The 27253-nt window shown below is 46.0% G+C and overlaps 3 protein-coding genes across 5 annotated transcripts in view; 1 reads left to right on the forward strand and 2 right to left on the reverse strand.

Annotated features, from left to right (window-relative positions):
• The window catches only part of LOC8031041, a 44551-nt gene that overhangs the window by 16459 nt on the left and 839 nt on the right, over window positions 1-27253 (forward strand). Inside the window, exons 3-9 of one of the 3 annotated variants that reach the window (XM_029990107.3) lie at window positions 205-288; window positions 1321-1455; window positions 7389-7510; window positions 9022-9123; window positions 9180-9291; window positions 9489-9657; window positions 13959-14131. In XM_029990107.3, the coding sequence (XP_029845967.2) occupies window positions 205-288; window positions 1321-1455; window positions 7389-7510; window positions 9022-9123; window positions 9180-9291; window positions 9489-9657; window positions 13959-14131 (897 nt within the window). The remainder of the gene's footprint in view (window positions 1-204; window positions 289-1320; window positions 1456-7388; window positions 7511-9021; window positions 9124-9179; window positions 9292-9488; window positions 9658-13958; window positions 14132-27253) is intronic. The other 2 variants (XM_042287134.1, XM_029990110.4) reach the window with 2 other exon arrangements.
• LOC8031039 (TBC1 domain family member 14) overlaps window positions 7484-27253 on the reverse strand; it is a 92164-nt gene continuing 72394 nt past the window's right edge. The window contains exon 10 of the mRNA XM_042287135.1: window positions 7484-7613. The gene's annotated coding sequence lies outside the window, so the exon portion shown is untranslated. The remainder of the gene's footprint in view (window positions 7614-27253) is intronic.
• Window positions 23505-26802, reverse strand: LOC121833684. The gene has a single exon (XM_042287137.1). It carries the CDS (start codon window positions 26542-26544, stop codon window positions 25393-25395), a length of 1152 nt encoding a protein of 383 aa, XP_042143071.1. The 5' UTR covers window positions 26545-26802; the 3' UTR covers window positions 23505-25392.

The following is a 27253-nucleotide window of genomic DNA, read 5'->3' on the forward strand; positions in this document are numbered from 1 at the left end:
TTGTAGCCAATAGCGGACAGAATTTACCTTGGTATATCGGATTTATGTATTCTATTATCGGCCGTTTGCAGTTCTGGGCAGCTTTTTCATATGGTGTTTAAATTTTTTCTAGTGAAAGGAATAGGTGGGTTAGTTCGTACAGTTCCTTTGTCCTTGTTTTTTTATTGGTGCTTTTTGTTTATTTTTCACTTTTGTGCATTCCAGAGCTTCCACCTGCCGCTGTGTCATCAATGATGCACGTTTGCCAAATACTTTTTGCTCATCTGGTGCTGTCTTGCTGGAGGCACGGTGTGTATTGTACCTCAACTTGTACTGGGAGACATTGGCAAACTGGTAGTTATTGTGTTGACCACTGGAATGACATATACCTTCCAATTTTAGCAATAGCACATTTAGAGCTGACTTTTTGGGTACCCCGCAATGCTCTAGAACAGTGGTCGGCAACCTTTTGGCGAAGCGGGCCGAGTCGCCGCGAAGCCAAGGCGGAACGGGCCGGACGGCAAGCAGTGGCGGGGGGGGGGGGGGGGGAGGAGGGAAGGGGAGGGGAGGGGGAGGGGGGCGGGGGCGGGAGGGGAGGGGAGGGGGGGGAGTTAAAATAAAAAAAAAGCACTTGCGCGATCTTACATTGACGTACATAAATCGAAAATGAACAGTTTCTTTATTTCACGACAAACAACATGAGATACGACATTTCCACGAAAACCTAGAGACTCCTCTCAGTGAGACTTTTGGTGTTGAACTGCGCTCGCCAAACTACAAACATCCACATTCAAACTGCTAACAGCGAGTCGCAAAACATTGTGGAGGTTCTCGTCAGTCATTCGTGAGCGGAAGTTGGATTTTATGCACTTCATTCGTAAAAAGGTCTGCTCGCAGACGGGCAGCGAATTAGTCAACTTTATTTTTTTTTTCTTTAGCTGACCGCGTAGGGGCAGGGGGGTGGGAGTTACCGGGAGGCTGAGGGCTGTGTAATACTACCTCGCGGGCCGGATCCGGCCCGCGGGCCGCTGGTTGCCGACCACTGCTCTAGAAGAACGGGGAACAGTCCTTACTCAAATTGTGCCGACACTTTAGGATCATCTTTGTTAGCCGACCAGCCAGTTTTCTCAAGTTTCCAAAAAGAAAAGGGCAGCATTGCATAGTAGGGTGAAACTCTACCATCCTCCATGCAAGGGTCCCACATTAGGTGGGTATGCTCTAGAGGTGTAGCCAAGCTTGGTGCCTAAGCACTGCAATCCTTGGCTGCACAGAAATGTGCCTTGGGATGTACAGAGGAACACACAGGGGGCGCTGTGTGGTTAGGAGTGGGTGTATTTGCAGCCATGAGTGCAGCCCTGGCACAGCAGGGAAATGCACAAGGAACGACGCCGGGCAGCCAACTGTTGCGAGCGTTACAACCCCTGACTGCTTATTTGTCCACCGCGCCCAGGATTGTGTGCAAGGACAGCTCCCTGGGTGAGGGTCTCAAGCTGCCTTTTCCTCGAAACAATGCAAGCTCTCATGTGCAAGCATTCTTTTTCTTTTTTTCATTCTTTCAAAGCACTGCTGACATGGAGCGACAACCTTGGTTGCTGGCACCTGCCTAGGTTGCTTTCTCAGCCAAATGGGTCTGGAGGGACAATGCTTGTATGAAAGTTTTGCATCTGCTTTACTTGTCTCCATTGCTTTGCATCTTTTATGAGAATCGTGCTGTTTGAAGGGGCAATGCAACAATTTTACCTTCGAAAGAATTTGCAGTTTTTAATTTTTACATTGTTTATCGTACCAAAAGGGATGGAGAAACCGCCTCATTCTTTTGAAATCTCGCCCTATCCGGATATCCCTGTCCCCTTTGGTCTTACCATAGTGTGTTCCACCAGCTGAATCCTGTTCTAAATAAATGTTGTCTGACCTGACCTTTTGAAATATTGCAATTCCATTGCATAACAGCAAAGAAAAGAACGGGAATATTTTGCCATTTGCAGCCGCGAGTGGCGGCCATGGGCCTCATGTCATCAATAACATTGTACTATATTTAGTTTTAGTGGTGCCATCTGCCCAAGGTGAACAAAACCATTCCTCTCGAGTCTCGCCCCATCGCTACTATGCCAGTCCGACTTCCTTACGGCAAGACGAGTGTGTTGCCCCCCTACACCACCCCCCTTCCCTTTCTCCCCCTCTCCACATTGCTCAGAACAACCTTCAAAGTTGCCATGTGAATCGCAGACACGCGCTGCAGGCTCTGGAAGGGGACCTAACCCCTGTGGCCCCAGTGTACCCTACTACACGTTAATGCGCACACGACTCGGAAGACGGTGTGAAAATTGAGAGTGGTTGGGGAGGTGCCCAAAACTTCAATTGTTTGGCAATTTTTTTTTAAGAAAGAAGTAACGTGCGCAGGCAAAATTGGTTTTCAGTTCTTTACTCCAGACATGATGGGAAAAACTAGTGATGCAAAACTATCGAAAAATTGACTATTAATGCTATCGATAGTTTTCCAAAACTATTGATAGTGTCAAAAACTATTAATAGTGGACTATCGATAGTACCATCGAAAGTATTATCGATACAGTAAAACTCGTTTATAACGAACAGCAGGAAACGCTACTATCAGTTCGATATAGCAAGTAGTTCGATATAGCAAAAAACATTAATAACCAACTTCCACGATGAGTTTCTTGTAAGGCAAGAGCTTCTCTTTCTTTGTCATCTCTTCACTCCCGCCTTGTAACAACGCGCTGCAAAGTTCTTTCTTTTCTTTTTTTTTTTTTTGCATGCGTGCAGAGTTTTTTTTTTAGCTTATCTCTTCTGAATCGCTTCTCTTCGTGTGCAAAAACTTTGGTATGAAAAGTTGTTTTCATTCTGTGCGTGCGTGCAGAGTGTATGTTTTAACTTTCTCCCCTTCTGAATCGCTTCTCTTCGCTCAATTTTGTTCGCAACTTGAGCTTTTTGAATTTTCTTTACTTTCCTACTTCATTTTTGTGGGGAAGGGACAGGCAAGAAGACCATTATTTGCGCAGTTTTGGAAGGGTTCCCGGGGGGAGAAAAGTTTGATATAGCCAATATGTTGTTCGTTATAAAACATACCTTTTACATGCATTTTTATTTAAATTTTTCGTGAGTTCGATATCAACAATAATTCGCTGTACGTGGGTTCATTCTAAACGGGTTTCACTGTAGTTGCCTATCGATAGTGCTAGCGATAGTGCAGTTGATAGTACTATCAATAGTTGGCTTTGAGTCATCGACACTATCGAAAGTAAGCTTTCAGAAAACTTTTCAGTGTTAAGAAAATTAAAGCACTACCCAAAGAGGGAATGATGACGGATATGTATGGGCATACAGTGCATGATTTTGGGGAAAACATGAAATTGAAAGGAAACAAAACATAGAGTTGCATTCTCGTACAATTAATATAGAGGTAAAACAGAAATGGCGGTTTGGTACTTTTTCCTGCGCAGATATTTTGTACATTCATGGGGACCAGATATCAGGCTTCACACTTCAGTATGCCCATATTTGTAAAACTATTTGTATATGAAGTACTTTTTTGTGTCTTGGAGCTAGGGAAAACACTCGCTGAAGACATTTAGCATCAGGGTTTTCACAAGTTTGTTTCATGCTTGTGTTTCCCTTGTTATTCAATTGAAAAATATTCCTTTTCATAGCCTTGACCACTGACAGGTGAAAATATGCACTCTGCTGGGGATCTTTTTTTTTTTTCTGCCTGATGACCATATATAGCGAATTCCCTAAAATCGGGAATTAGCTGTTAAAGGGGTACTAAGGCCGTTTTTTGAGCTACCCAAACAAACTGCATTTTCTGAATATCCGGACTGTATGCTATTTATTTTATCAAAATTCAAAGTAGCAATTGAGAAAACCGTAAATGAAGATGATGCCAAAACAAACATTAAAATTTCTGCACGCTCATCAGTGGTGCGACGTCACAAATGGTACAGACTTTCGGTCGTCCAGGTAGTCTTAAATGGTGCGTCAAGCGTTTTTCGTGTGCTTCTCAGTGAATCTGCTTCCAAGCATTCTTTTCCTACCATCAGTCTTGTAATCATTTGGGAACGTGGTTTACTGCCCACTTTGTACCATTTCTGTCGTCACACTTCAGTGTTGCCAGTAGAGGCTCTCGGTTTGAGAAACACTATGAAAATGAAATTCGAATATTCAATAACTTTGCGAAATGTTTTTCTTTTCACACAATACTTGGGGCACTGGTAGAGCCGTGTCTATCGGTGTGTTGAGCCGATTTTGAGGCAAATCAGCCACCATGAAAGCACTGGAGTACCCCTTTAACAAAAGCACTGTTTGTTTGGTTCTATATTGGCAGAGTTTAATAATGGTGACATTTGAATTAATGTATGAAACAGAAGTTATATTGTGCAGACTTCATATTCATTACCAGATAAAGAACTTATACCAAGAAAACATAGTTACTGATACCTTTAGTTTTTCATTCTTCAAATACAAAAAGTTTGGGAACATAATGTTAACTGAATGAAAAATAAATGATAAAAACAATTTGTGTGATCCAGGTAGATATTGTTGGCAATGAGGCATTTTTTCAGTGAAAAAGGCTGGTGAATCCGAAAGGTGAGCTTTTAATTTTCGCAAATGGAAAAATTTGCGAAATTTAAGGGCACGCAAAAATTTTGGTCCTGAAGGGTTTCAATGCAAGCATCTAGAATTCGCGAAATTTAGTGTTTGTGACTATGTTTTCTGTGACCGATTCACAAAAAATAGGGACCGTGAAAAAAAAAAGTTTACAGTATTGTTTTCTTTCTTTCTCGCATATGTTTAGAAAAAAACGGCACTCATCTTTTCATTTGAGTAAAGCCGTGTCCCCATACTTGCGCATTCGATCACCATCACTAGCATTATATTCAAGCAGGGTTCCGAATTTATGCACCACATATATAGTTTACTTATCAAGGGTGACAGGGATATCCATTTTTCTGATTGAGCTCAGAAAAAGCAAAGGGCACCATTTTGGAAAACTATCTAAAACAGCAAAAGAAACTTTGACAACCTATCAAGTTGATATCTTTTATTCATAGTTTTTCAATAGTATATAATAAATATTTTTTTTACTTTATTGTCTATAGTTTTTGAGGAGGATTTTTACCGTTTTGTGACAGTTTTCAAATAGGTTTTAGATTGTTCCTCAATAATTATGCGGAAGTCCCTAATTACAGTTTCGTTTTTCTCTGAGCTACATAACATTTCCTGGACGTTCTTTGCCTGTCACCTTATAAAACCCCATCAATAGCATTACGATAGTTGGATTTCAATAGTTTCTCTATATTCAACTACAATAGTCGACTATCGATACCACTGTCAATAGTATTCATAGTACTGTTGATAGTTTAGCATCACTAAGAACAACTCCCACAGTTATTTGACCGAAGTTTGAAAATTTTTGCACGGCCCCTTTAACATAACAAATTGTAGCAGTTGAGGTTTGGTTTACCAGTTGGGCACTTGGATAGGTAGCCTATTACGTGAACATCAGGTATACCATTTTCTGCGCTATGCTATGGCAGAAGGTGTTTCATTATAACATGGGAGGAGTTGCTGCAAACATTTTTCAAACTGGAGGGTTCTAAAGTGAAAAGTTTTTCGACTTTCAAGCTTATTATGTTACAATATTCAGCTACGTAATTCAAACTTGTGACAATGAAAAATGTGACGATTTTTCAACTTACTTGGAGAAATTTGACAATTTGCAAACTTTGAAACCTTCAAAGCTCAGAAATTTGGCAAACTTTAAACCACTAAAGATGGTTTGAAGCTGAATTGAATTTCTCCAAAACATGCTTCAATCAGAACCTACTTTACCTGTTTTTAGCAACTAGCGCAAATAATGTAAGACCACGCTCGCACTGTGCTGTCAAGGATACGCAAACAAGAAAAAGTAATAAAATAATCAAACCACGATTGCTTTCATAAAGAAGACTGACTCCAAATGAAGCCACAAGGCCAGCTAGTGATCTGGTGGCAGCAATAGCTCTGCCTCAAGCCTTCAACTAGCTTGTGCGACAGCTACGAAAATATTCTTGCACTTAAAGGCACGCCAAAACTTTTTTAAGATACAAAATGTAAATAAAAGAAGATATAAATTCAATCCACAGTAACCCCGAGACGTAAAAAATAAAAAAACGGGCAGTACTTTTTTTTTTTTTTTGTCCTACGTTTCAGGGTTACTATGGATATTATTCACCAGCTCGCCTGTGTTTTTTTACCTTTCTTCACTATATAAATTCAAACTTGTTAAAGTCGTAACTCCCGACATTTAAAAATTTGTAAAAAACTTAAAGGACACATGCAAAGGAAAAAAATATTTTTTTAAAACAGCCGGGTTGGGAAAAGGAAGTAATAAAACGAATTTACAACAAAAAATAAAAAATTTTAGAGCTATATTTACGGCGCTATACGAATTTGTAGTTGGCCCCCACGGGCGCCGCGAAAAAGTGGCCCATATTTATCATGTGACTGGCCCGTATTTGTCACGTGGTACTTGTGCTCTTTCGGAAGCTTCCTGTGGTCTCAAAAAGTTACTTATTCATCTTCATTTGAAGCGCAACAAAAAAACGAAGATTAATAAGTAACTTTTAGAGCCCAAAGGAAGCTCCTGAAAAAGCGCAAGCAGATGCGATAGACCTGTGTGCCGGTCAGATGACGGCAGCGGCGCCCCGAAGCAAATGAACTTGCGCGGCGGCGGCAGCGTGGAGACACTCGTCGAAGCGGTGGCACAAAACGCTCAGCGAAAAGCGGCGGCGGCGCGACTTTGCAGCGGGGGCGACGCAGCGTGGCGGCGCACAGGTGACCCAGCGGCGGCTCCCGCGGGCGCCAACTACAAATTCGTTTTGTGCCGTAAATATACCTCTAAAAATTTTATTTTTTCTTTGTAAACTCGTTTTATAACACTTTTTCCATCTAGGCTGTTTAAAAAAAATGTTTTTTTACTTTGCATGTGTCCTTTAAGACTTGAAAGAAATTAGAAATCTTTGAAGTTTTCAAACTAAAGCCTCAAACTTCTAAACCGTCCAACACGTATGTGCAGAAACCTTGAAAGTTTCGAACTTTTCTATTCTCAGCGGAGTTTGAAAGGGGTATCTCTGAACGTGTGATGCAAACAGGTAGTCCCACATAGATAAGTGTTTCACCAGGTATGGCCTTCTGGATAGCATGCTGCTTCTTCGGCATTGAATGTTTTCAAAGGGTTCTTGTTAGCAAAAGGCAATTGTTTTGACAAAAAATGTTTAGGTTCACAACAGGAGTAGTCATATGTACATTTATTTCCCATAGAGCCGTTTTCTAATACAGCTCTCTACGAGCCCCTCGACTAGCGATTGGTGTGGTGTCAGGTTGTCATGGCAACGTGTGTCTCCTGCCAGTGAAACACCACCTTGCCCTGACCCTGGGGCACATACTGCAATGGTCGGAAGCGAGACTCCGTCACTGGCTGCACTCTTGGGAGCCCGAGCAGCTGGTGTTGATGGCCTCCTCCTTGCTGCAGGTACTGGGCCCACAGAAGTGCCGTTTCCCACTTTGAGTGCCCCAATGGCCTGGCTCATGTCTGCTCTGTATTCTCACGTCGGCTGACTTAGGCTGGAATGGGCCTGAAAAAGTACTGCCAATGAGTTATTCCGAGCCATCTGCAGAAGATACTTGACGATGAGATTAGACGGGTACAACTCAGAAATATTACTACACGCAGCTATAAAAGGGGGTCGCACAATTATTGAACAGTTTGAAAATAGGGGGCTTGCAAAATTAGTGAATTTTCCCTATCCAAATGGTATGGCCGAGTTCAGTTGCACATCCAAGCACCTAGAACTCCTTGCAGGAGGCAGCCCAGCTCCTCTACGGCCCATTGTTTTGCAGGGAAGCACACCGAAAGGAGCTCAAGACTCTGTGTTGGGAAGTAGTACTTAAGTACTACAAGTAGATTAGAAAAGTTGTAACTTACTTGAAGTACATTTTTTGAGTATGTACTTGTAGTTTACTTGAAGTACAATCTTTGAATATGTACTTGTACTTAAGTATTTTTTCTGATACTTTCCAATGAAAGCACAACTTCTGACTTCAAAAAAAGTACATTAAAAATTAGGCCTTGTTAAACTTGTATCACAAAATGATGCTTTGTTAACTCTGATGAAATATTAAAAGGAATATTCTTTCCCCAGAAACGAGAGGAAATGATGCATCGTTGCGTTTGTAGGAGTGGGCATTTCAGCAGCCCATTTTGAACTCGTGCTACTTCTCGCTCGGTCAGCGCAAAAGAGGTTAAATATTAGGAGAGGGTACTCCTCCACGAGAGGATTGCTTATGGAAACTACGGGGCGACATGCAAGCGGCTCCAAATTCATAAGTGTGAGGGAATTCTGGATTTGGCGCCATTTCTGAAAATAACTAATCTGTGGCCACTTGACTTTATCAAATATTCACTGCCATTTCCGAAAATACCTGATGCACTCTCAATTACCCCTGGGGCAGTGCATACCAGTTTAAGAAAAAACAATGGATGGAGAATGAAAGGGCACCATGAAAGATTGTGTTAAAAAGTACTTGTACTTTACTTTGAAAGTATTCTATTTATAGTATTTTACTTCAAGTACATTGGACCCAGTGTACCTGGGTGCAATGTACTTGAAGTACTTTAGATTGTACTTTAGTACTCAATTAAAAAAGTACTTGAAGTACTACTTTACCTAAAGTACTTTTTAGATGTACTTTATCCAGCACTGCAGACCATACAAGCAACCCATGGGAATCTGAAACCTTACAAGCAACATGAAAAGGAAACCTCAACTCACTTTCTTTTAGTGCAATTTAGATATTCATGGACGTTGGTATAGCTATAGTATGAGCACCTTGCAACACTCAGTCACAAGGACAACTCAAGCCACCGAGTCGTTTGTTTTTCCCCAAATATGCAAGGACTGTGTTTTTATTTTCACTTGTCATCGCATATGGATAACAAAGCACGTCTACAGTAACAACCCATGCTGATCTTTCATTTTGCAGCAGACAATTGCATCGGTCAAGTGCACTAAAAAGTCCTGGGAAGAGCACCCAAGCACTGGCAGTCCGTACGCCGATTGCACATCGGCTCTGGAGGCCCTCGAGGTAGGCTGGAAGGGTGGCTACGCTGGCCGGTGTCACAGCCAAGCCTCTGCCTGCAGGCTCTGCAGGCTGCCGTGCCTTCCGAGTACAAGAAGGGATGCTACCAAGTCTGCCTGCGCAAGTGGAGCTCCAGTATGCCGGCCGCAAAGGACTTCCGCAAGCGAGGCGCGGGTGTGTGCTGCTTCCTGTCGGCCGACACACCTTCCTTAATACCATTTGTGGGCCTACCAAGTTTCCCTTTTTCAGTGCATGCTCTCTTGGGATTATGGTAGTGTGGTCATGAAATTTAATCGAAAGACTAATGTAGCTATAATAACTGTAAAACAATTTTTTTTTTTTTTTTTTTTTTATATATATAATGGTTACAGGCGAGGCCAGTGTCTTTGTTGAACCTGTTGTGAAGGATGTCTTGGATCCTGCCATCAGCGGAGTTCAGGGGTGTCCAGCAGCAGTTCAAGCTGTGTACACTAGGCTCACGGTCGAAGCTGTGCTCGAGGCCTGGAAGACGACCGTCCAAACTAAGGGTCTCAAGTTCAGGCGAGTTATTACAGGATTTTAAAAGATACTCTACAAACATGTTGAATTTTGAGCACTTGCACGAGGCGGATATAATGGGCAAGCCATCCCAAGTTTCGGCTGAATTTGGATTCTTTTAAGCATATCTGGCAAAACGAGGCGTTAAAGCTCTGCTTCCGTCTGCGAGAAGTTACTTCTAACCCACTAGACAGCCTCCCTTCTCTTTCCAAACATGGCACATGTCTTTTGCCTGATGTCATGAACCAACTAGCCCATCAAAGCACACTGCTGTAGATAGCAGTTGTATAGCCGGCGACACTTCAGAAGAGGTACATGTTCACCAACATCAACATGGTGCCTCATATAGGCTTGGGTCATTCCGAGGCACGGAACATGTAATTATGGTTGAACCAGGAGAATGGCAGGTTTTTCAATCTTAAAAGCACCTCAAAACAGGCCCTTTTTGTTGTCTTCCCAAAAGTTTCTTCAACAAATAGCAACAAACTTAAGACCCAGACACAAACCTACATTCTTCCACTTGTTGGAGTTGCAGGAAATCACTTGACCCATTTTCATACGAATTGCATGGCCAAATGACTCCAGGCACGCATTAAAGTCCGCGTTCTGAATACGCCACTCGAGACCGAAATCTTGCTATTGAGGTGTCTCGCAGCAAGTTTGCACCATGTCACATGCATGAATAGCCTTATTTACATGAAAGAGACTTCAGCGCATCGACTCCACTCATGTTTCGAACGAAGGCGACGCGGGCTCGCGGCAACGTTTACATAAATGCGCACCAAGTCCTACACGAAGGTGGCACCACGCAGTGTCAAAGCTCGAAGTTATGCAGTTCCAGCACCAGCCGCCGCACCACATTTTCCGATGCGTCGCACGTGGAGGTCTTTTGACGCGTTCAGTGAACGTAAAGATCATGCCCGCTGTCTACGGTGCTGTGGAAGAAGTTACGAGACAGAGGAAACATCAAAACCCAAGCATTTAGGGCTCCAGGCTGGGCTGCCGGGTCACTCTGGACCAGAGGCGACGTGTGTGCGTACGCTTTGAGGACGCCTCCGCGCTTCGCCGCGCCAGACCTCGCCGATCGCGACCAGACCAACCGGACCCAGAGTCCGAAAGGCTCCTGCGCAGCCAGGAACGGCACCGAGGTAGGAACTGCTCGTTCTGCGCTACCATGCGGTGCTCTACAGTGCTCGGAGCTCTCGGTGTCGTTCGTGCTTGCGCCGAAGCCTTTGGGGCCCCTTCGGACGCGCAAGTCGTACTTCGCAAGGCTTGGACGGGTGCCGCCCTCACCGAGCAGCTCGGCTATATTCCGCGTACTTGTGATTGCAATAAAAGCTCACGTTTGTTCTCGGGAAGAAATTGCGGGCGACCATACGGGACCACTCTCCACGCCGCCATGTTCTCAGCTGTTCACTCGCTGCCGCAGCGAGCGCCTTCCCATAATCCTCCCCATTCCAAAATGCGATGCGACCTCAGTTTACATGGGCTGAATGAATGCGCACTCGCCATCTCGATCCACCTCTGTCTGGCGACTTGAATGCGACGCGCTCTCTTTGCGCATTATGCCGTTTACATGACCGCATTGAATGCGACAACTGGATTCGATGCGACTAAGTCGCATTCGTGCAAACGGGGCTAATGAGACTTCCTCTGTTAGCTGGCAGAGTAGAGCTACTGTAGCATTGCACAACTGTTGACCCCGCAATTTGTGCAACCAGTCCCGTCGACATGTGTTTCGATAATGCTTTTAGGAGCCTATAGATTAGGCCAGAAGCTACTTTCACTTCTTATGTGGACTCTCACAGACGTGGAGAACTATCATCTGTATGCAAACATATCTTGACCTTTATTCTGGAACTGTTAGCCAAATCTCAATATAACAAAGTTCACGAGACTACCGAAAAGCATTCCTTATTTTCAAATATCGCGATAAACCAGCACGCGGCCCCGACGTCACGCAGCTGCGGGGGTGCTGTCGACGGCACTGCGCAAGCGCAGAGGTTGATGATTAGGGTTTTAGTGGCGCATCGACAACGGAGGCGCAGAGGCTTCACTTAACGCGAATCTGGATTCTGCACACGCACAATGCCCACACGTGGTGTGGGCAAACACGGGCTTGTTTGTAAACAGTGTGTCGGTCTATATTGGCTCCAACAGAAAATTAGAAGAAAAAAAAAGACATAGCCTACCTCTGCAACGAGATGGCACTGGGTCGGTTCCAATAAATCAAAAAAAAAGCTTACACGTGACGGAACACTGCACATTTATTAGGAAGAATCGGCGATATTTTTGGGGTAGGTGCAGCGCAAATGCTAGTGTGGATAATTCCATGTCATCCATGTTATTGTGAAGAGTGTTGGTCACATCGGTACTGCTTCCAAGGAACCTGCGCAACTTGCACTCGGGACATTGGATGTGGATTCTTCCATCCAGTCTGCTGCAGCATTTCTTTTTGCAGACGTTGTTTAGGTTGTCCCATCAGCTGTCCCGACGTTCACGCTGCACTGTCACGCGGCAATGCAATCCTCCAGCTCCATTGAAAAGTTTACGGCAAGCTTCTCTGCTCCAGTCCGCTTGCGCTGCTTTTGTCTGGGTGCTCACCACCTTCTAGTTGGACTGGCATTTTTAAAAGAGGAACTGGTCAGAAGTCGCAAGGAAGTTTGCAAGTGCCGGCCCCTCATTGACACCGTATCGTTGCGGAAGACGCCGTGCCGAGCGGTGAAGTGTTTGAACCAGCAGCAACGGAGCTGCTGCTGGTAGCTGTAGTCTATATAACCTGCGCCACATAGCCACAAAATTTTTCAGCCTTTTACTTTTGTCAAACTTTTGTTATCTGTCTAACTGTATAACCCATTAATTTTGTGCGCAATTTCACACTTTCCCTGATCTCTTCCATCAATCCTGTAACCTCCTTTTTGTAATTTTTACCGTACAATTCCGGGGGAGCGCCCAGCCCACTTTCACCGCAAACTCGGTTAATCTAGGCTTGAGCGTTTGTCCAGTCAAATCGGGTGCTTATTGTACACTTTCCAGAATACCCAAGTTTTAAAAAATGTCAATAGTGGGCGTTTGAACCAAGTGGGCGCTTCCGCAGTATTTTACGGTACTTTGCTTCTTGGAACTTGGCACATTTTGGTCAGCTGTTTGAAAACGTTTTATCTCTACTGCCCAAAACACAAAAAAAACGACACGACCAACTATGAGCACGATTTGCTTCCTGCACTCATTATGCCGCATTTCTTCCCCGATGATCGGCCACTGTATTTTCTTCTCTCGGCGGTCCTTCCTTGAAATCGCATTTAATTCCGTCGTAAAGGAACCTACATGGTCTCACCATTTGGAGCAGCAGCTCAACGGTAAATCCAGTTTTCTGTATGCCCGTCACTGGAGAGCCGTAAACAGCAAGCAATGCGCGCATCGTCTTGCTCTTTCTCAAAAAAGGCTTCGGCATTGGGGCATGGTTTCGGTCAATCCCCCATCCCACAGCTGTGCCCGTGGTCCCTCAACTTTAGGGAATCGGCCAGATTGAGAAAAAGCTTCCTATTTTGGGATTGGCCATCCCCAGATGGAGTCCCGCTCCGTCGCTTCCCGTCGGCGCCAGACATAGAACATTGTCCTTTGGCTCCGGGATTGTGGGCCAAAATTGGTTCGTAAAGCCTCTCTCCCAGCGGGAAGGCTGGCCATGCTGGGATGGGGGTTAAAGCCGGCTGTGTGCTTTATACCACGTCCTGGGACGGGGGAATATTTTCAGATTTACCAAAATTCTTGCCTGCACCAGCAGGAATGTTTGTAAATTTAAAAAAGTTGTTAATCTGACATTTACAATAATGAGATTTGACTATTTAAAATTCAGCATCAATCGTTATTCACAACCAAAAAATCTCTACAGGAGGAAAATTTTCAAGGCCATCAAGATGACCCAAATGCTCCTAGCACGTTGTTGCAAAGTGGTTAAGCTCAATGCATTCACCAATGTAAAATGATGAAACTTTACTTGCGGCGCGTAATGATGAATTGGAAATGAAACTAGTGGAACCAGGGAAACAAAGCCACCGAGCATGGCAGAAGTGTGCACGTGCTCCGGAGACAGAAAAAGGCTATTGCGAAAGCCTCAGTTCTAGGTCTTGCGAAGCAAGAAAATTGTGGTACTGAGGTAAAAAAAGAGCAAAATTAACCCAGCACATTGTTTTGGGACGGCCTGAAAGGCAAACGGGTAATTGGGTGTTCCAAATGCGAACAGCCGGGAAAAGGTATGAATGTATTTAGCCTGGCTCAACGGGATCTTTGGTGTTTGTAAGCAGCCCGCAGGTGCACCTTGAGAAGGAAATTGTGGCAGCCCACGTGGAAGGGTCCAACCTGGACCCAGATGCCAAGCACGCTGTGCGGAGCCACCTGCCAGCGGAGCAGAACAACGGGCCAGCCAGGAGGGCCCTGCTGCCTTCCAACAGAGTGGCTCCTGGCGGACCAAGCATGGGTCAGTGCACGTCATTTCTTACCCCATCATTTCGAGTTGCACCACATTAAATGTTTCCCCCAGTACTCCTTCACTCCCAAACACAAACGGTTTGTGGTTCCTGCCTCGTTGAAGGGGACATGCCACGTGCATGGTACAAACTTGTTAATAGCTGCATAGGTAGAGCGCTTGTCAAGTTAGATGTTGCCTCACTAAAATCACTTGGGACATTAGGCTATTTTTGCACCGTTGGCATTGTGCATCTTGTGCTGCGCACGAGACTGCCGTGGAATGTGTGGGTTTATGCAACTAGGTTTGAAAGCAGTTCGCTCAGCCGAGATACATTTTGGAGCCACATGCATGCGGAGTGGTTTGCGCTTCAAAAAAAAAAAGTCAAATTTGGGGGTTTTACGTGCCAAACCTACGACGGGCATTTGGCACGCCCCAGTGGAGGACTGAGGATTAATTTCGACCCCCTGGGCCGGTTTGCTCATCTTGCGGCTGCGGTCGCGGCTGCGGCCAGGAGGGATTTTTACGTCACATGACCAGCTCCATGGGGACAAGGAAGTACCTAGCGTCCCTGCCTTATGGCGGAGTGATCCGCATCGCTTCAAGCACAAAAGCCTAATTTCGCTCGCAGAAACTGATTGCAGGGACTTTCATCTGGAATCTAATGGACCGCCCCTTTATTCTGTAGGAGCGGCAGGTAAAGTTACGGCCAGGGAGGGTAAATAGGAGCCAAAATAAAGAAGAAACCACAGGAGATAAAAGCGGTAGCAGTATATTTATCTACCTCCGCCGGGGCCGGTGCCTCGTCCCTGCTGCTATGGTCGCCATTCTTCTTCCGGCACTCGAAGTGAGCGGACGACTAATCATGAGCTCCTCCGGAGCGGCGATAGCGGCCCAGCCGGGCCGCGGTGATAGGTATGATGCTGACACATTGGACTACCAGATAATCCTGCCTCCACTGCCGACTGGCTCTGCGGTGTTGAACACCTTTTTTCTGCATGCCGACGTCCGTGGGCACCCGTATTGCGTCGAGGACTTCCGTGACACCCTGGCCCAACTGGTATTGCTCCCCGAGGTTCTCGCCTTGGGGGCGTACCAAATGAACCACGTCTGGGCCGCGACTTTCAAGTCATCGGAGGGGAAGCGGAGAGCTCTCGCGGCGGGCGACCTGGTCGTGAAGGGGAAGCGCTGCCTAGTCATCGATCCAGGCAACCGAGACGTCCGGCTCAAGCTGCACTGGCTGCTTTTCCACGCCCCCGACGACGAGGTGAGGGTCGCTCTTTCACCTTATGGCAAGGTCATCGAGGTCGGGACTGAGAAGTGGCGGGTGCAGGGCGTGACGGGCTGCGGGTCCATGACGCGTACTGCCGTCATTCGGCTCAAGCCTGGAGTCAGCCTAGATGACCTGCCGCATCAGCTGAAGATCGCCGGAGGGTTGGCGCTAGTTGTGGCTCCGGGCAGGGCACCACTCTGCTTGCGTTGCCAGCGGACCGGTCACATCCGCCGTGAGTGCCGGGTGCCAAAGTGCGAAAGCTGCAAGCGGTTCGGTCATGACGCAGATCACTGCGTGAGGACGTACGCAACGGCCACAGGCCCCGGTGGGAGCGAAGCTAACGCCGAGCTCGTCATGGACGAGGCAGATGCGGAGGCGGCGAACGAGGGGGTGGCTACCGCCAGCGAGGCATCGGATGGCATGGCAAAGAGTGACGCTGTCCGACCCGCGTCAGAGCGTCCACAGACGTCGACTGGCACACCACCGTTCAAAGTGACCGCAACGACGCCTAAGGAGGCGACTTCGAGCAAGGACGAGGTGACAGTGCCGCCAAGCAAGACGACGCCAGCGAAGGAAACCGAGGCGCAGCAAACCAACGAGGTCCACATGGCTGGCGCTGGCCGTAAAGCGGCCACTACAGCAGGACCCAGATTCGTCCAAGGGCAGCAGTGTCTCGAGCTTCTCGGAGCCGCCAGCGAAGACGGTGCCGCAGAGGCGAAAACCGACGCTAAAGCCATCACCAAGCCCTGCGCCCGATCCCAGAGGTCCAGACAAGCCCACCGGCTGACGCAGCACTGAGTCATATGGTGAGGGTCTTTAGAGTTTGCGAGTCCATGAGCCGCGAGGACGCCTAACCTTGTCGATAAGCTGAAGGTAGCAACGCTCAACATCCGAGGCTTTGCCTCGCGACGTAAACAATACCAGGTGAAAAGGCTCCTAATCGACAATGGCATTGACGTCCTCGCGATTCAGGAGACCAAGGTAGAAGGCGAGGAAGAGACCGCACTCCTGCTGGCGCCGTTTTTGCACAGTTTTGAAGTTTGTGTGTCGCAAGCAAGCGGCTTATCCGGAGGTTGTATGTTGTTTTTCAGGAAATCTTTAAATGCACTTGTCAAATCTGTAATAGTTGACAGCGATGGTCGGTTTGTTATTTGTGATTGCAGTATTAACGATGTTGAGTATAGAATAATAAATCTGTACGCGCCGAACGAAACAAATGCAAGGAAAAAGTTTTTTCAGCGCATTTATTCATTTTTAGACTGTCAACGAAAACTTATGTTGGGGGACTTCAACTGCGTTTGCGACGCGAGGGATCGTTCTAGTAGAACACGACACTCCGATAGTAGTACAAGAATTTTAAACGAAATGACAACGGAATTTACCTTACAAGATGTTGCAAAATATCAAAGTTACGCAAATTTATGGTTCACCCATTTTCAGTCCACGAGTCATGCTCGCCTTGACAGAGTATATGTGTCAATTGAACTTTTAACTGGATTTGATGATTATAATGTGTTGCCAGTTTATTTTTCTGACCATGCACTGGTGTCTTTTGTTGTGGGAGGGAAAAAGATGAAATCTAGTTTTTGTTGGGATCTGTGGAAACTTAACAACAACCTCCTCGAAGATGAATTGTTTAATGAGATGGTGGATAACTTAATCAGCGGGATGCTGAATGTAAGTGTCAGCGCGAGCGAGCGATGGGAGTGGTTTAAACGCGAGGTGAAATTATGTGCTATGGAACGTTCCCCCACGCTTGCCTATTGGAAGAGGGCCGAGGAAAGGCTACTAAAGGAAGACCTCCGTAGACTATGTCACCTCGAGAGCGAAAATCCGGGAGGGTTTGAGGCCCAGCTTAAGCAAGTCAAGGACAATATTGCGCAATTATAAACAGAAAAATATAAAGGGGCTCTGATACGTGCTCGCGCTGAGAAATACATTCTTGGTGAACAACCAACCAAACGGGCATTAAGCGCCGAGGCGAAATATGTGAAAAAGAAACAAATTGTAGAAATAGAACACGGTGGATTGCTCAGCAGTCGTCCCGATGTCATAGAAAAGGCATTTACTGAGTATTATCGCAACCTCTTCGCGCACAAAAGGCACGGGAGTGACTCGCAGCTCGCTGATTATCTTGCGGTGATGCCGCGGCTAAGCGACGAGATAAAGGAGCGACTGGAAGAGCCAATAAGCGTGGCCGAGATCGAGAAAGCGATTGACGAACTGCCGGCAAAGAAATCTCCGGGTCCCGACGGTTTGACTGCAGCTTTTTATAAGAAATATAAACATGTCGCCACCAAGCACCTTCACGCAGTAATAACCGAGGCATATGAGACGAAGCAATTACCACCGTCATTTATGAACACGCATACGGTACTTATCCCCAAGGAGGATGACGAATACAAGCTAAAAAATATAAAGAATTACGGGCCTATAGCACTTGGCAATGTCGACTATAAAATATTAATGAAAGTATTAGCCCGCCGATTGCAAAACGTCATAAGTGAAATCGTAGGGGACCATCAGACATGTGGAATTAAAGGGAGGTCCATTTTAACAAATGTTCACGTCGCGAGGAGTATACTAGAGCTTTGCGATGAAGATCTAGATCAGGTTGCCATGCTCCAGATTGATCTGGAGAAGGCATTTGACCATGTGCAGCATCAGGTACTTTACAAAATATTAGAGTAGGTACGAGTAGGCGAACTTCTAATCAGCTTTGTTCAAATGGCATACACGGGGTGCACTACACAGCTTATAATCAACGGTAATATAACCACCCGTATCGGGGTTAACTCATCAGTTAAGCAAGGATGCCCTTTATCTCCATTGTTATTTAGTATTTATTTGGAGCCGTTTTGTAGAAAAGTAATCAAAAATAGTAAGATTATTGGTTTTTCCCTTCATAATATCGAGGTCAAACTTTTGTCGTACGCAGATGATGTTGCTCTATTTTGTAAAGATAAGAGTAGTATTGCCGAAGCTACGCGGGAGGTGAAATCGTTCTGTGAACTGACCGGAGCGGCAGTTAACTGGCAGAAGTGTTGTGGCCTCTGGCACGGTACATGGGCCACGAAACCCAAAGTTTTTCAGGACATAAATTTTATGACCACCCCGCCTAAATATCTGGGTGTTCCACTACAACATTACAAAAGGTCTAACACTTATTGGTCGATGGTAGTTAAGGAAACGCACGAGAAGGCTGGTAAATGGGGAGGGTGGGAGATGTCTATCTTTACGCGCGCCACTGTTTGTAATATTTTTTTAGTAGCTAAATTTTGGTACATTCTTCAAGTTTTGGCATGCGCTCGAGTAAACATGCAAAAACTACATTGTATCTTTGCTGTGTTCATCTGGCGGTCCAGGTGGGAAAGAATATGTCGCGATAATCTGTTTCGTCGCATGAGTAAAGGAGGGCTTTCATTATCACATGTGTTCATCAAGCAAATAGTTTCGCGTTTTATGTTTCTTAGGGACCAAAGTAATCCTTTTCTTCGCACTATCATTCAGACAAGACTGCCAGAGGAAATTCCTTCTTTTGTCGTTTCCACATATTGTCGCCAACAGCATAGAATTGGTAGTTTTCTGAGCGAAGTGGTAGACGCGTACCGTTTTTTGTGTGTCCGTTTTTCCATGGAATATTTGTCTACTGTCACGCGCAAGCGTTTATCTCGTGACATTATTGAAAGTGTTTTTCCCGAACCAGTGTATCGTTCTATGTTCCATGCAGGCCCCGGACATGATGTTTTGTGCAGGGTTAAAAAGATGGTCGTCCAGCCTTCCATAAAAACATTTTTCTTTCAGCTACACACAAACGCGCTTCCAGTGAAAACTTGGCTCGAACAGAAAAATATTTTTGTACCATGGGGTGTTCACTGTTTTCTGTGCAAAAAGCCTGAAACTGTGGAACATGTATTCTTAGACTGCTAAGATGCCTTCCTTTTTTGGGATGTTCTCCAGCGAACTCTTAAAAAAGACTTGGCTTTATCGCCACACGGCATAAGGTTCCTTCCTGTAGCAAAACATGATGATATCCCTGTAGATTTGGTCATGCTCTTGGGCCTGCATGCAATATGGCAGAGCAGAATGGCTGTGCAGCACGCTGATGTTAACGCGCGCCCTGTACGGTCGTATTTTATAGAAAGTGTCCACAGACTGAAATTGGTGTACGCCACAATGATCTGCCCTCCTGATTGGGTGTCCATTCTTGATGTACTGGAGAATGTGAAGGAATTTTAAACTTTCATGCTCGCGCACCCCACGTCGTGCATGTGATTTTAACATTGTGATTACTTTTGTATTCTCTTGTCCAAAGAGACAATTAAAAAAAAAAAAACTGCTGCTATGGTTGAGAGGTTTAAGCGCCGGTACTTGTCGTCGCAGCGTGAAAGTTCCGGGTTCAAATCGCGCTAGGGACTTTTTTTTTTCTGTTTTTTTTTTTTTTTTTTTTTTTTGTATTTTGTGAGCGTCTTACTTTTTAGCTGTGATCCTTTTTAGGAAATCATCCACTTGCACTACTGCGCCTTACACGGTTTTTTCTGTTACCGGGTAAAGCCACCGGTCTGCAGACCGGTGGCTTCGCTGCGTTTCCATAGGAGCTAAGCCTTCTTCTTTCTTTACTTTTTCCTCAGGCAAGTTCGCTTTTTGCAAATTTTACGAAAAAAATGCACCATCTGTAGGCAACGCTGCACAAAGTCGTAGCGTGATAGGTTAAGAAACCGAATTTTGCGGTCGATTTAAAGAGCCTGCCGTCTTCTTGTTTCACCCTGTACTTTCTCAGACGTTTGACTTGCTGCCTTGCCTGTAGGATTTCGCTCAATCAGTGTAGCCACAGTTGCTAGTCTTTTTTTCTTCTTCTTCTTTTTGCTTGTTTTTTTTTTTTTAATTGTCACAGCTGCAGTTTTTATTAGTCCTAAATAGGCGTCTCTTGTTATTGAAAGGAATCGTAGCAAGAGCGTTGTATATTTAAAAACACTTAAAACTAGTTGCTGGGGAAAGGATTGCTTGTTTCGGCTCCGTTAGTGTGAAAGCCATAGCGATGCTGTTATCTTGGTTTCCTTTTAATGAACATGAAATGATTGTATTAGCGCGTTAACTTGCATTGATCCTTTTTTCTTTTTCTTCCCGGTGTTTCAATTGAACAGGTGGGACTAACAGTAAAAACCGTGTAAGGCGCAGTAGTGCAAGTGGATGATTTCCTAAAAAGGATCACAGTTAAAAAGTAAGACACGCGCAAAATACAAAAAGAAAAAAAAGAAAAAAAAAAGAAGTCCCTAGTGCGATTTGAACCCGGAACTTTCACGCCGCGACGACAAGTACCGGCGGTTTAACCTCTCGACCATAGCAGAACTTTTTTTTTTTTTTCTTTATTGCCAGGTAGTTACAGCAACATTCATGTCATTCTAACAGCACTGCACAGCTCTTTTGCACAACGTATTAAAAGTCACGCATTTCGAGGAGTGATTTTAAAATACTACCGTAATATCCCGAGTCATCGCCCATCCCCGAGCCATCGCCCACCCCATTTTTTGGGCCAATATCGATTTCCGAAAAAACACCGAGTCATCGCCCACCCCTTCAAATACCCCAGCGCGGACTCTGCGATCCGCGAACACTCATCCTACCCGAATGACGCGGTCGCGGACCTTACAGTTGGAGGACGTCCGTGACAAAGTAAAACGAAGGAGGGAAAGACACTTCTTTTTGTTTACGCATTTCCTCAGTGAGCGACCCCAAAGTGGTCGTGTATCCGTGCGAAAAGAAAACGATGGAGATAACAAAATAAGAGTTTGTTAACGTAACCGCGGAGTGTTAGGTCAAAGTCTGTCTCCGCCGAAGGTCACCGCGAACCCGCTCCTTCTTCCCGCCCGTCGCGACCGCGGTTGTGCAATATTTTAGGCAAAGCCAAAGCGTAAATAAAGCTTTGCTGGAACGTCCTACATAGACGTTTGCAGAGCGTCCCAACCGTGCATTGATAGCCCGCCGTGCACGGACGCACGTATGTACGCACCAAACAAGTTGCGCAAGAGCTTGCAATTGACAAGGCGCCCGACTTGGCCCGACGCCAAAGTATTTGCCAACGCGACCGCCGGCTTTCCCGCTTTCCCAGCATTGCTCTTGGTCGCTTCTTTGGTCCGCTCGCTCGTTGCGCCTGGTCGGTTTTTCTATTTTCTTGTAGACTTTTCTTTCTTTTTTTTTTTTACTAACTAGGAGAACATAATGGTGACATTCTTTTACGGAGCAAACGTTCGCGCTATATGCAGATCGGCGGTGTTTCTAGCGCGTATGCAAGCAACGGACTTCGCTATAGTAAAATATTCTTTCGTGAGCATTTTTTCTATAAAACAATGAAACTAAATCGAGTTTTGAGTTTGATGTATCTCTTGTGCATCAGCGCTAGATACGCAGAGAAAAATAGGCGGTTTTTTCCGCCTTTTTTCAAGTGTTTGTGCTCACCCACCGAGATATGGCCCACCCCACTTTTTTAACGAATTTCAGGCGGTAGGGCGGTGGGCGATGACTCGGGATATTACGGTAGTCCACTCCGGTTCAGGTTCACAGTTCAAATACACACTCTGTACTTGTTTTACAAGGTTGAAGAAATATATCCGCACTTCTTTTGCGTCGAGGTCAGCATGTCGAACAGCCATACGTGATCTCCAAATGCTGCACAAAGCTAACAACATAATCATGTCATAAGGAACTTCATTATCATTATCCACACTAAGGAAACGTATCCCTGTTGGGGTTACAGGTAATTCTTTCTTTAAAGTGCGTTGGAGGACATCCCAGAAAAATACCGCGTCCCAACAAAAAATAAACACATGTTCAATAGTCTCAGGTTTTTTACATAGAAGGCAATTTACCGACCATGGCACATAGATCCCTCTTTCTTTAAGCCAAACCTTAACTGGCACGGTATTCGTGTGTAATTTATAAAAGAAAGTCTTAACAGCCGCGGGAACACACATCCTTTTTACACGTCTAAGCACATCGTGGCCATGTTGGGACACAGTTCGATACAAGGGCATGGGGAAAACACTCACAACTAAATCGCGATAGAGCGTTTTTTTACTGACATCACAAAGGTAATTCAAAGAAAAACGTGCTGTCAGAAACCCCATCGTGTCAACAACTTCTTTCAAAAAACCAGTGATTCTTGTTGGCTCGCCGCCATGAGAAGAAACAAGAAAAGATGGCAAATGGGGTGACACTTTTGTTTGGATCAGTGTGCGAATGAACGGGTGCTCTTGGTCTCTCAAAAAAAAGAAGCGTGACACAAGCTGCTTGACAAAAAGGTGGGAAAGCCCCACGCCACCGTTACAAACTCGATGAAAAAGATTGTCTCGTCTCATCGGCTCATACTTCGAGTTCCAAATAAACGTGGCGAAAATTCGATGAAATTTTTGAACATTAGTTCGCGCACAATGGATGACCTGAAGAACATACCAGAGCTTCGCAATAAGAAAAACGTTACAAACAGTCGCTCGGGCAAAAATGGACAGCTCGCGTTGCTTCCAACGAGAAGCACGCTTGTCCAGGTCGATAGCGACACCCGACCAGTACGTTTGGCTATTCCGGAAACTTTGCAATGGCACCCCGAGGTACTTGCACGGCACTGTGTCCCAGCATACACCCTCAAATTCTGAGGGTGTAGTGGCCCAAGCACCATGCCAGAAACCACGGCACTTTTCCCAGTTTATAACAGCACCAGTAGCGTGGCAAAACCTTTTAGCCAAAGTTATGACTTCGGTAACGCTTTCTTTGTCCCTACAAAAAACAGCAATGTCATCGGCGTAACTCATTATTTTTACTTCTGCATTATAAAATTGGAAACCTCGGACACGTTGACTATTTTTTACGCTTAAACAGAAAAGCTCTAAATACAAATCAAACAAAAGGGGAGACATAGGGCAACCTTGTCGTACCGACTCTCGTACGTTAATAACAGAACTGAGCTCTTTGTTCACTATAAGCCTTGTTGTACAGTCCTTATAGGCCATCTTTACACCTTTTAGGATGGCGTCACCAACATTGACATGACTCAAAACATCAAAGAGTACATCATGGCTAACACGGTCGAATGCCTTATCTAGATCTATCTGTAGCACTGCAACCTGCATGGTGCTGTCACTGCAGGCCTCCAGGACGCTACGAGCCACATGCACATTTGTCAAGATAGTCCTCCCCTGTATCCCACACGTTTGATGCTCGCTTATTATCTCACATGCGACACCTTGAAGGCGACGCGCCAGAATTTTCGCGAAGATCTTGTAATCGGTATTGCATAGCGTTATTGGGCGATAACCGGTGACGCTGCGCAGTTTCACGGGGTCATCAGATTTCGGTATCAGGACAGTGTAGGCACGAGAAAACGAAAAGGGCAAACATTCTCTTTCATAGGCAGTATGAATGACGTTCAAAAAAACACTAGCTATTAGGCTCTTAAAGTTCTTGTAAAATTCTGCGCCCAATCCATCCGGTCCCGGCGTCTTAGAGTTCGGCAGGTCGTCGATTGCGCGCTCCACTTCTTGGATCGTAATTTCTTGCTCAAGCTCTTCGCGTTCATCATTCGATAGCCTTGGCAGATTTTCTAAAAGCTGGGCATAAATGTCCGTATGACACCCTTGCGCTTTGTTAGCAAAAAGCTGTGCGTAATGCTCGAGGAAGGCCTGTGCTATTTTCTCGGGATCCGTAGTAATCATTTGCTTGAATCCAATTTCGGTTATTTCGTTCCGAAGTGCGTAACGCTTCTCGTCTGCCAAGGCACGCTTAGTGGGCTGCTCGCCCATTGTGTATTTTTCTGCACGGGCGCGCACTACTGCACCACGATAGCGCTCGCGGTGGAGCTGATCTAATTTTTCTCTGACATATTCCACGTCTTTTACCCCATTACCGGGTCTTTCGCACTCTGCTTTACATAGCTCTATCAAGTCCTTATTTAAACTGCGTTCCTCACACCGCGCGTTGTACGAAAGAATTGACGACCTCTCAATGGCGATTGCCTTAATTTCTTGTTTTGCCAGTTCCCATTTCTCGAAAATGTCCCCTCCCGGCTCTTTAAAAGCATCTTTCAAAAACTGTTCTGCGTTTTTTAGAAAGACATTGTCTTTCAGAAGCTTTATGTTTAGTTTCCATAGGTTCCAATTAAACTTTTTCTTTTCAAGTGCTCTGTCGCCTATCGTCGCGATAACCAGACTGTGGTCCGAGAAAAAGACTGGAGTGACACGGTACTTTCCTAAATGTTCTGCTAGAGGGGCAGAAACATACACCCTGTCCAAACGCGCACTGGACGACGCTTGAAAATGGGTAAAGCGCATTTCCTTCTTCGCGTTTTTTACAGTGCCCACATCAATCAGGTCATAATCCTCCAACATTTCGCCCAAAAGTAGTTCACTCTTATCAGCGTTCCGTCTTATTGGTGATCTATCCAACTGTCGTACAACACAATTAGTCACCCACAAGGACTAGAGCTCTATCGCAATCAAGATACCGACGTAAACCGCCAAAAAATAAAACGCGGTCAGTGGTCACATTTGGGGCATAAATGCAAATAAGCCTGAATTGATTTGACATTAGCACAAAATCACACATAATGAAACGTCCTTCAGTGTCCGTAGTAACGCATAACTGCGACAGCGGTACCGACTTCTTCAGAAGCAGGAAGCACCCTGCCGAATGACCAACTGCATGCGTCACACAGATTTCATAGTTAGGCATGAAAGGTCTGACTGCTTCCTCTACCTGTTCCGCCTCAGCCAATTTAGTTTCTTGCAACGCCAAGAAATCGGGTTGCTCTTTCGACAATAATCGCTGTATTTGGTACTGCTTTTTCCTAGTGCATAAACCACGAACATTCAGCGTTGCAACCGTAATGGCTGATTGGGACTCACAAATCATGCGCTGTGCTTCGGTGCAGACACTAAAAACCTAAGCAGTCAGGGTCGAAGTTGTCTTGATGCAGCAATCTTAAACACCAGGGAACCAGGCAAAGAACGCCTTACTTGCTTTCCCTGCGCCGACGTTCCTCTTTAGGATCGTTGGGCGCGGGCTGGTAACGCCCCTTCTTCGTGCGTTCCATCCAGGGGTGTAGTTGGCGTGCTTCGTTTCCTGCTGCCGTATCGTCATCGAAGGCTCGCTTAGTTGACTCGCTGGTGTCGTCCATATCTGAAGGTCCGTTGGTGCTTGCGTCGTTCGATTCCTTGTCTGCTCCGGCATCAGAGGGTTTCACGTCGGCACCGCTGGGAGGTGCGCCTTCCGGTTGACCTCCGTTCTCTCTGGCTGCCTCCAATAAGCTGTTTCCTTCACTCTTGCGTTCTTTGGCAGGGGTTGAAACTTCTGGCGCCAAGCCCTGGATAGTACGCTCCGCTTCCTCGGCATCCATGGCGTGGTCATTGGTCTCGGCCGTCCCGGCCCCGCTGGCCACCCTGGCGTACGACCTGACACACTCGGTGCCATAATGCCCGAAGCGAAAACACTCCGAGCACTTCGGCGCCCTGCATTCTCGTCGAATATGACCTGTGCGCTTACAGCGTAAGCACAAGGGCGCCCGACCAGGGATCACAACAAGTACGTTACCACCCTGGATCCGAAGCTGGTGTGGCATGGTATCGGCCGTGCCGCCTTCGTTCAGCGTCATCCGCGCACACCTGGTCGTTGATTCGATCCCTTGGAAGCCTTCAACATTCCACTTCTCCCGGCTCACTTCCAGTACCTTGCCATACGGCTCCAATTCCTTACGCACAACGTCGTCCGGCACATCATACGGGATCCAGTGGAGTCGAAGCCGTAACTCCGTGATGCTGGGATCCACGACGAGGCACCGAAGACCCTTCACCTGCAGTTCTTTGGCGTCCACGAGTCGTCTTTTTGCTTCTGCCGTTCGGAGGGTAGCCATCCAAACATGATTCATTTGGTACGCACCGAGTGCTGCGATGTCGCCGAGTACGCCGCACCTGGCCATCTCTTGTTGAAAATCCTGGATACGGTAGGGGCGCCCTTTCAAATCGCAATGCAGAAGCACCGATGTTTCACTCGTAATTCCTGTGGGCATCTGTGGTAAAACAATTTTATAGTCATCGTTCGTCGATTCACCGGAGTGATTAGAACCGCGGCCAGCAAGGGCCGTTGCAGACGCTTCCACGGAGCTCATGTTTCGAACGTCTTGCACGTTCGGCACGCGCGCTCGCACCGACCATAGCAGAACGCGCGAAGCGCCGGCGGAGGTAGATAAATATGCTGCTACCGCTTTTATCTCGTGTGGTTTTTTCTTTATTTTGGCTCCTATTTACCCTCCCTGGCCGTAACTTTACCTGCCGCTCCTACAGTAAAACGGGGCGGTCAATTGGACTCCAGTTGAAAGTCCCTGCAATCAGTTCCTGCAAGCGACATTAGGCTTTTGTGCTTGAAGCGATGCGGATCTCTCCGCCATTAGGCAGGGACGCTAGGTACTTCCTTGTCGCCATGGAGCTGGTCACGTGACATAAAAATCCCTCCTGGCCGCGGCCGCAAGATGAGCAAACCGGCCCTGGGGATCTTTGGACGTGCAACCGAAAGCTCGGTTACACGGCGCCTTCTCCAACGGTTTGCGCTTCACTTTGCTAACTAGGAGAATGTTTTCAAGCACAGCCTCAAGCACTTTACTACTGGTATGTGGTACAAACTGAATAAGTCATTTTCACATCACTAATAGAAGGCAGCAGTTGAGGCAGAAATAGAATTACTGTATAGTAGGAACGCCCAAACTTCCAAGTGCCTTCCTGCGGGTAAATCGAGCAGCAATTGAATACAAACCCTCCATCCGGCTGCTTACATAGGAAAATGGCATTGGTCATGCCTAAGTTGCTCATTAGAAAACCAGA

Source organism: Ixodes scapularis, unplaced genomic scaffold, assembly GCF_016920785.2.
Source record: "Ixodes scapularis isolate PalLabHiFi unplaced genomic scaffold, ASM1692078v2 PGA_scaffold9__187_contigs__length_104089568, whole genome shotgun sequence".
Classification (NCBI taxonomy): Eukaryota; Metazoa; Arthropoda; class Arachnida; order Ixodida; family Ixodidae; genus Ixodes; species Ixodes scapularis.

What these genes read in the sequence shown, in the direction of transcription:
- LOC121833684 (XM_042287137.1), bottom strand. Translation starts at nt 26,544, where the DNA reads ATGAGCTCCGTGGAAGCGTCTGCAACGGCCCTTGCTGGCCGCGGTTCT.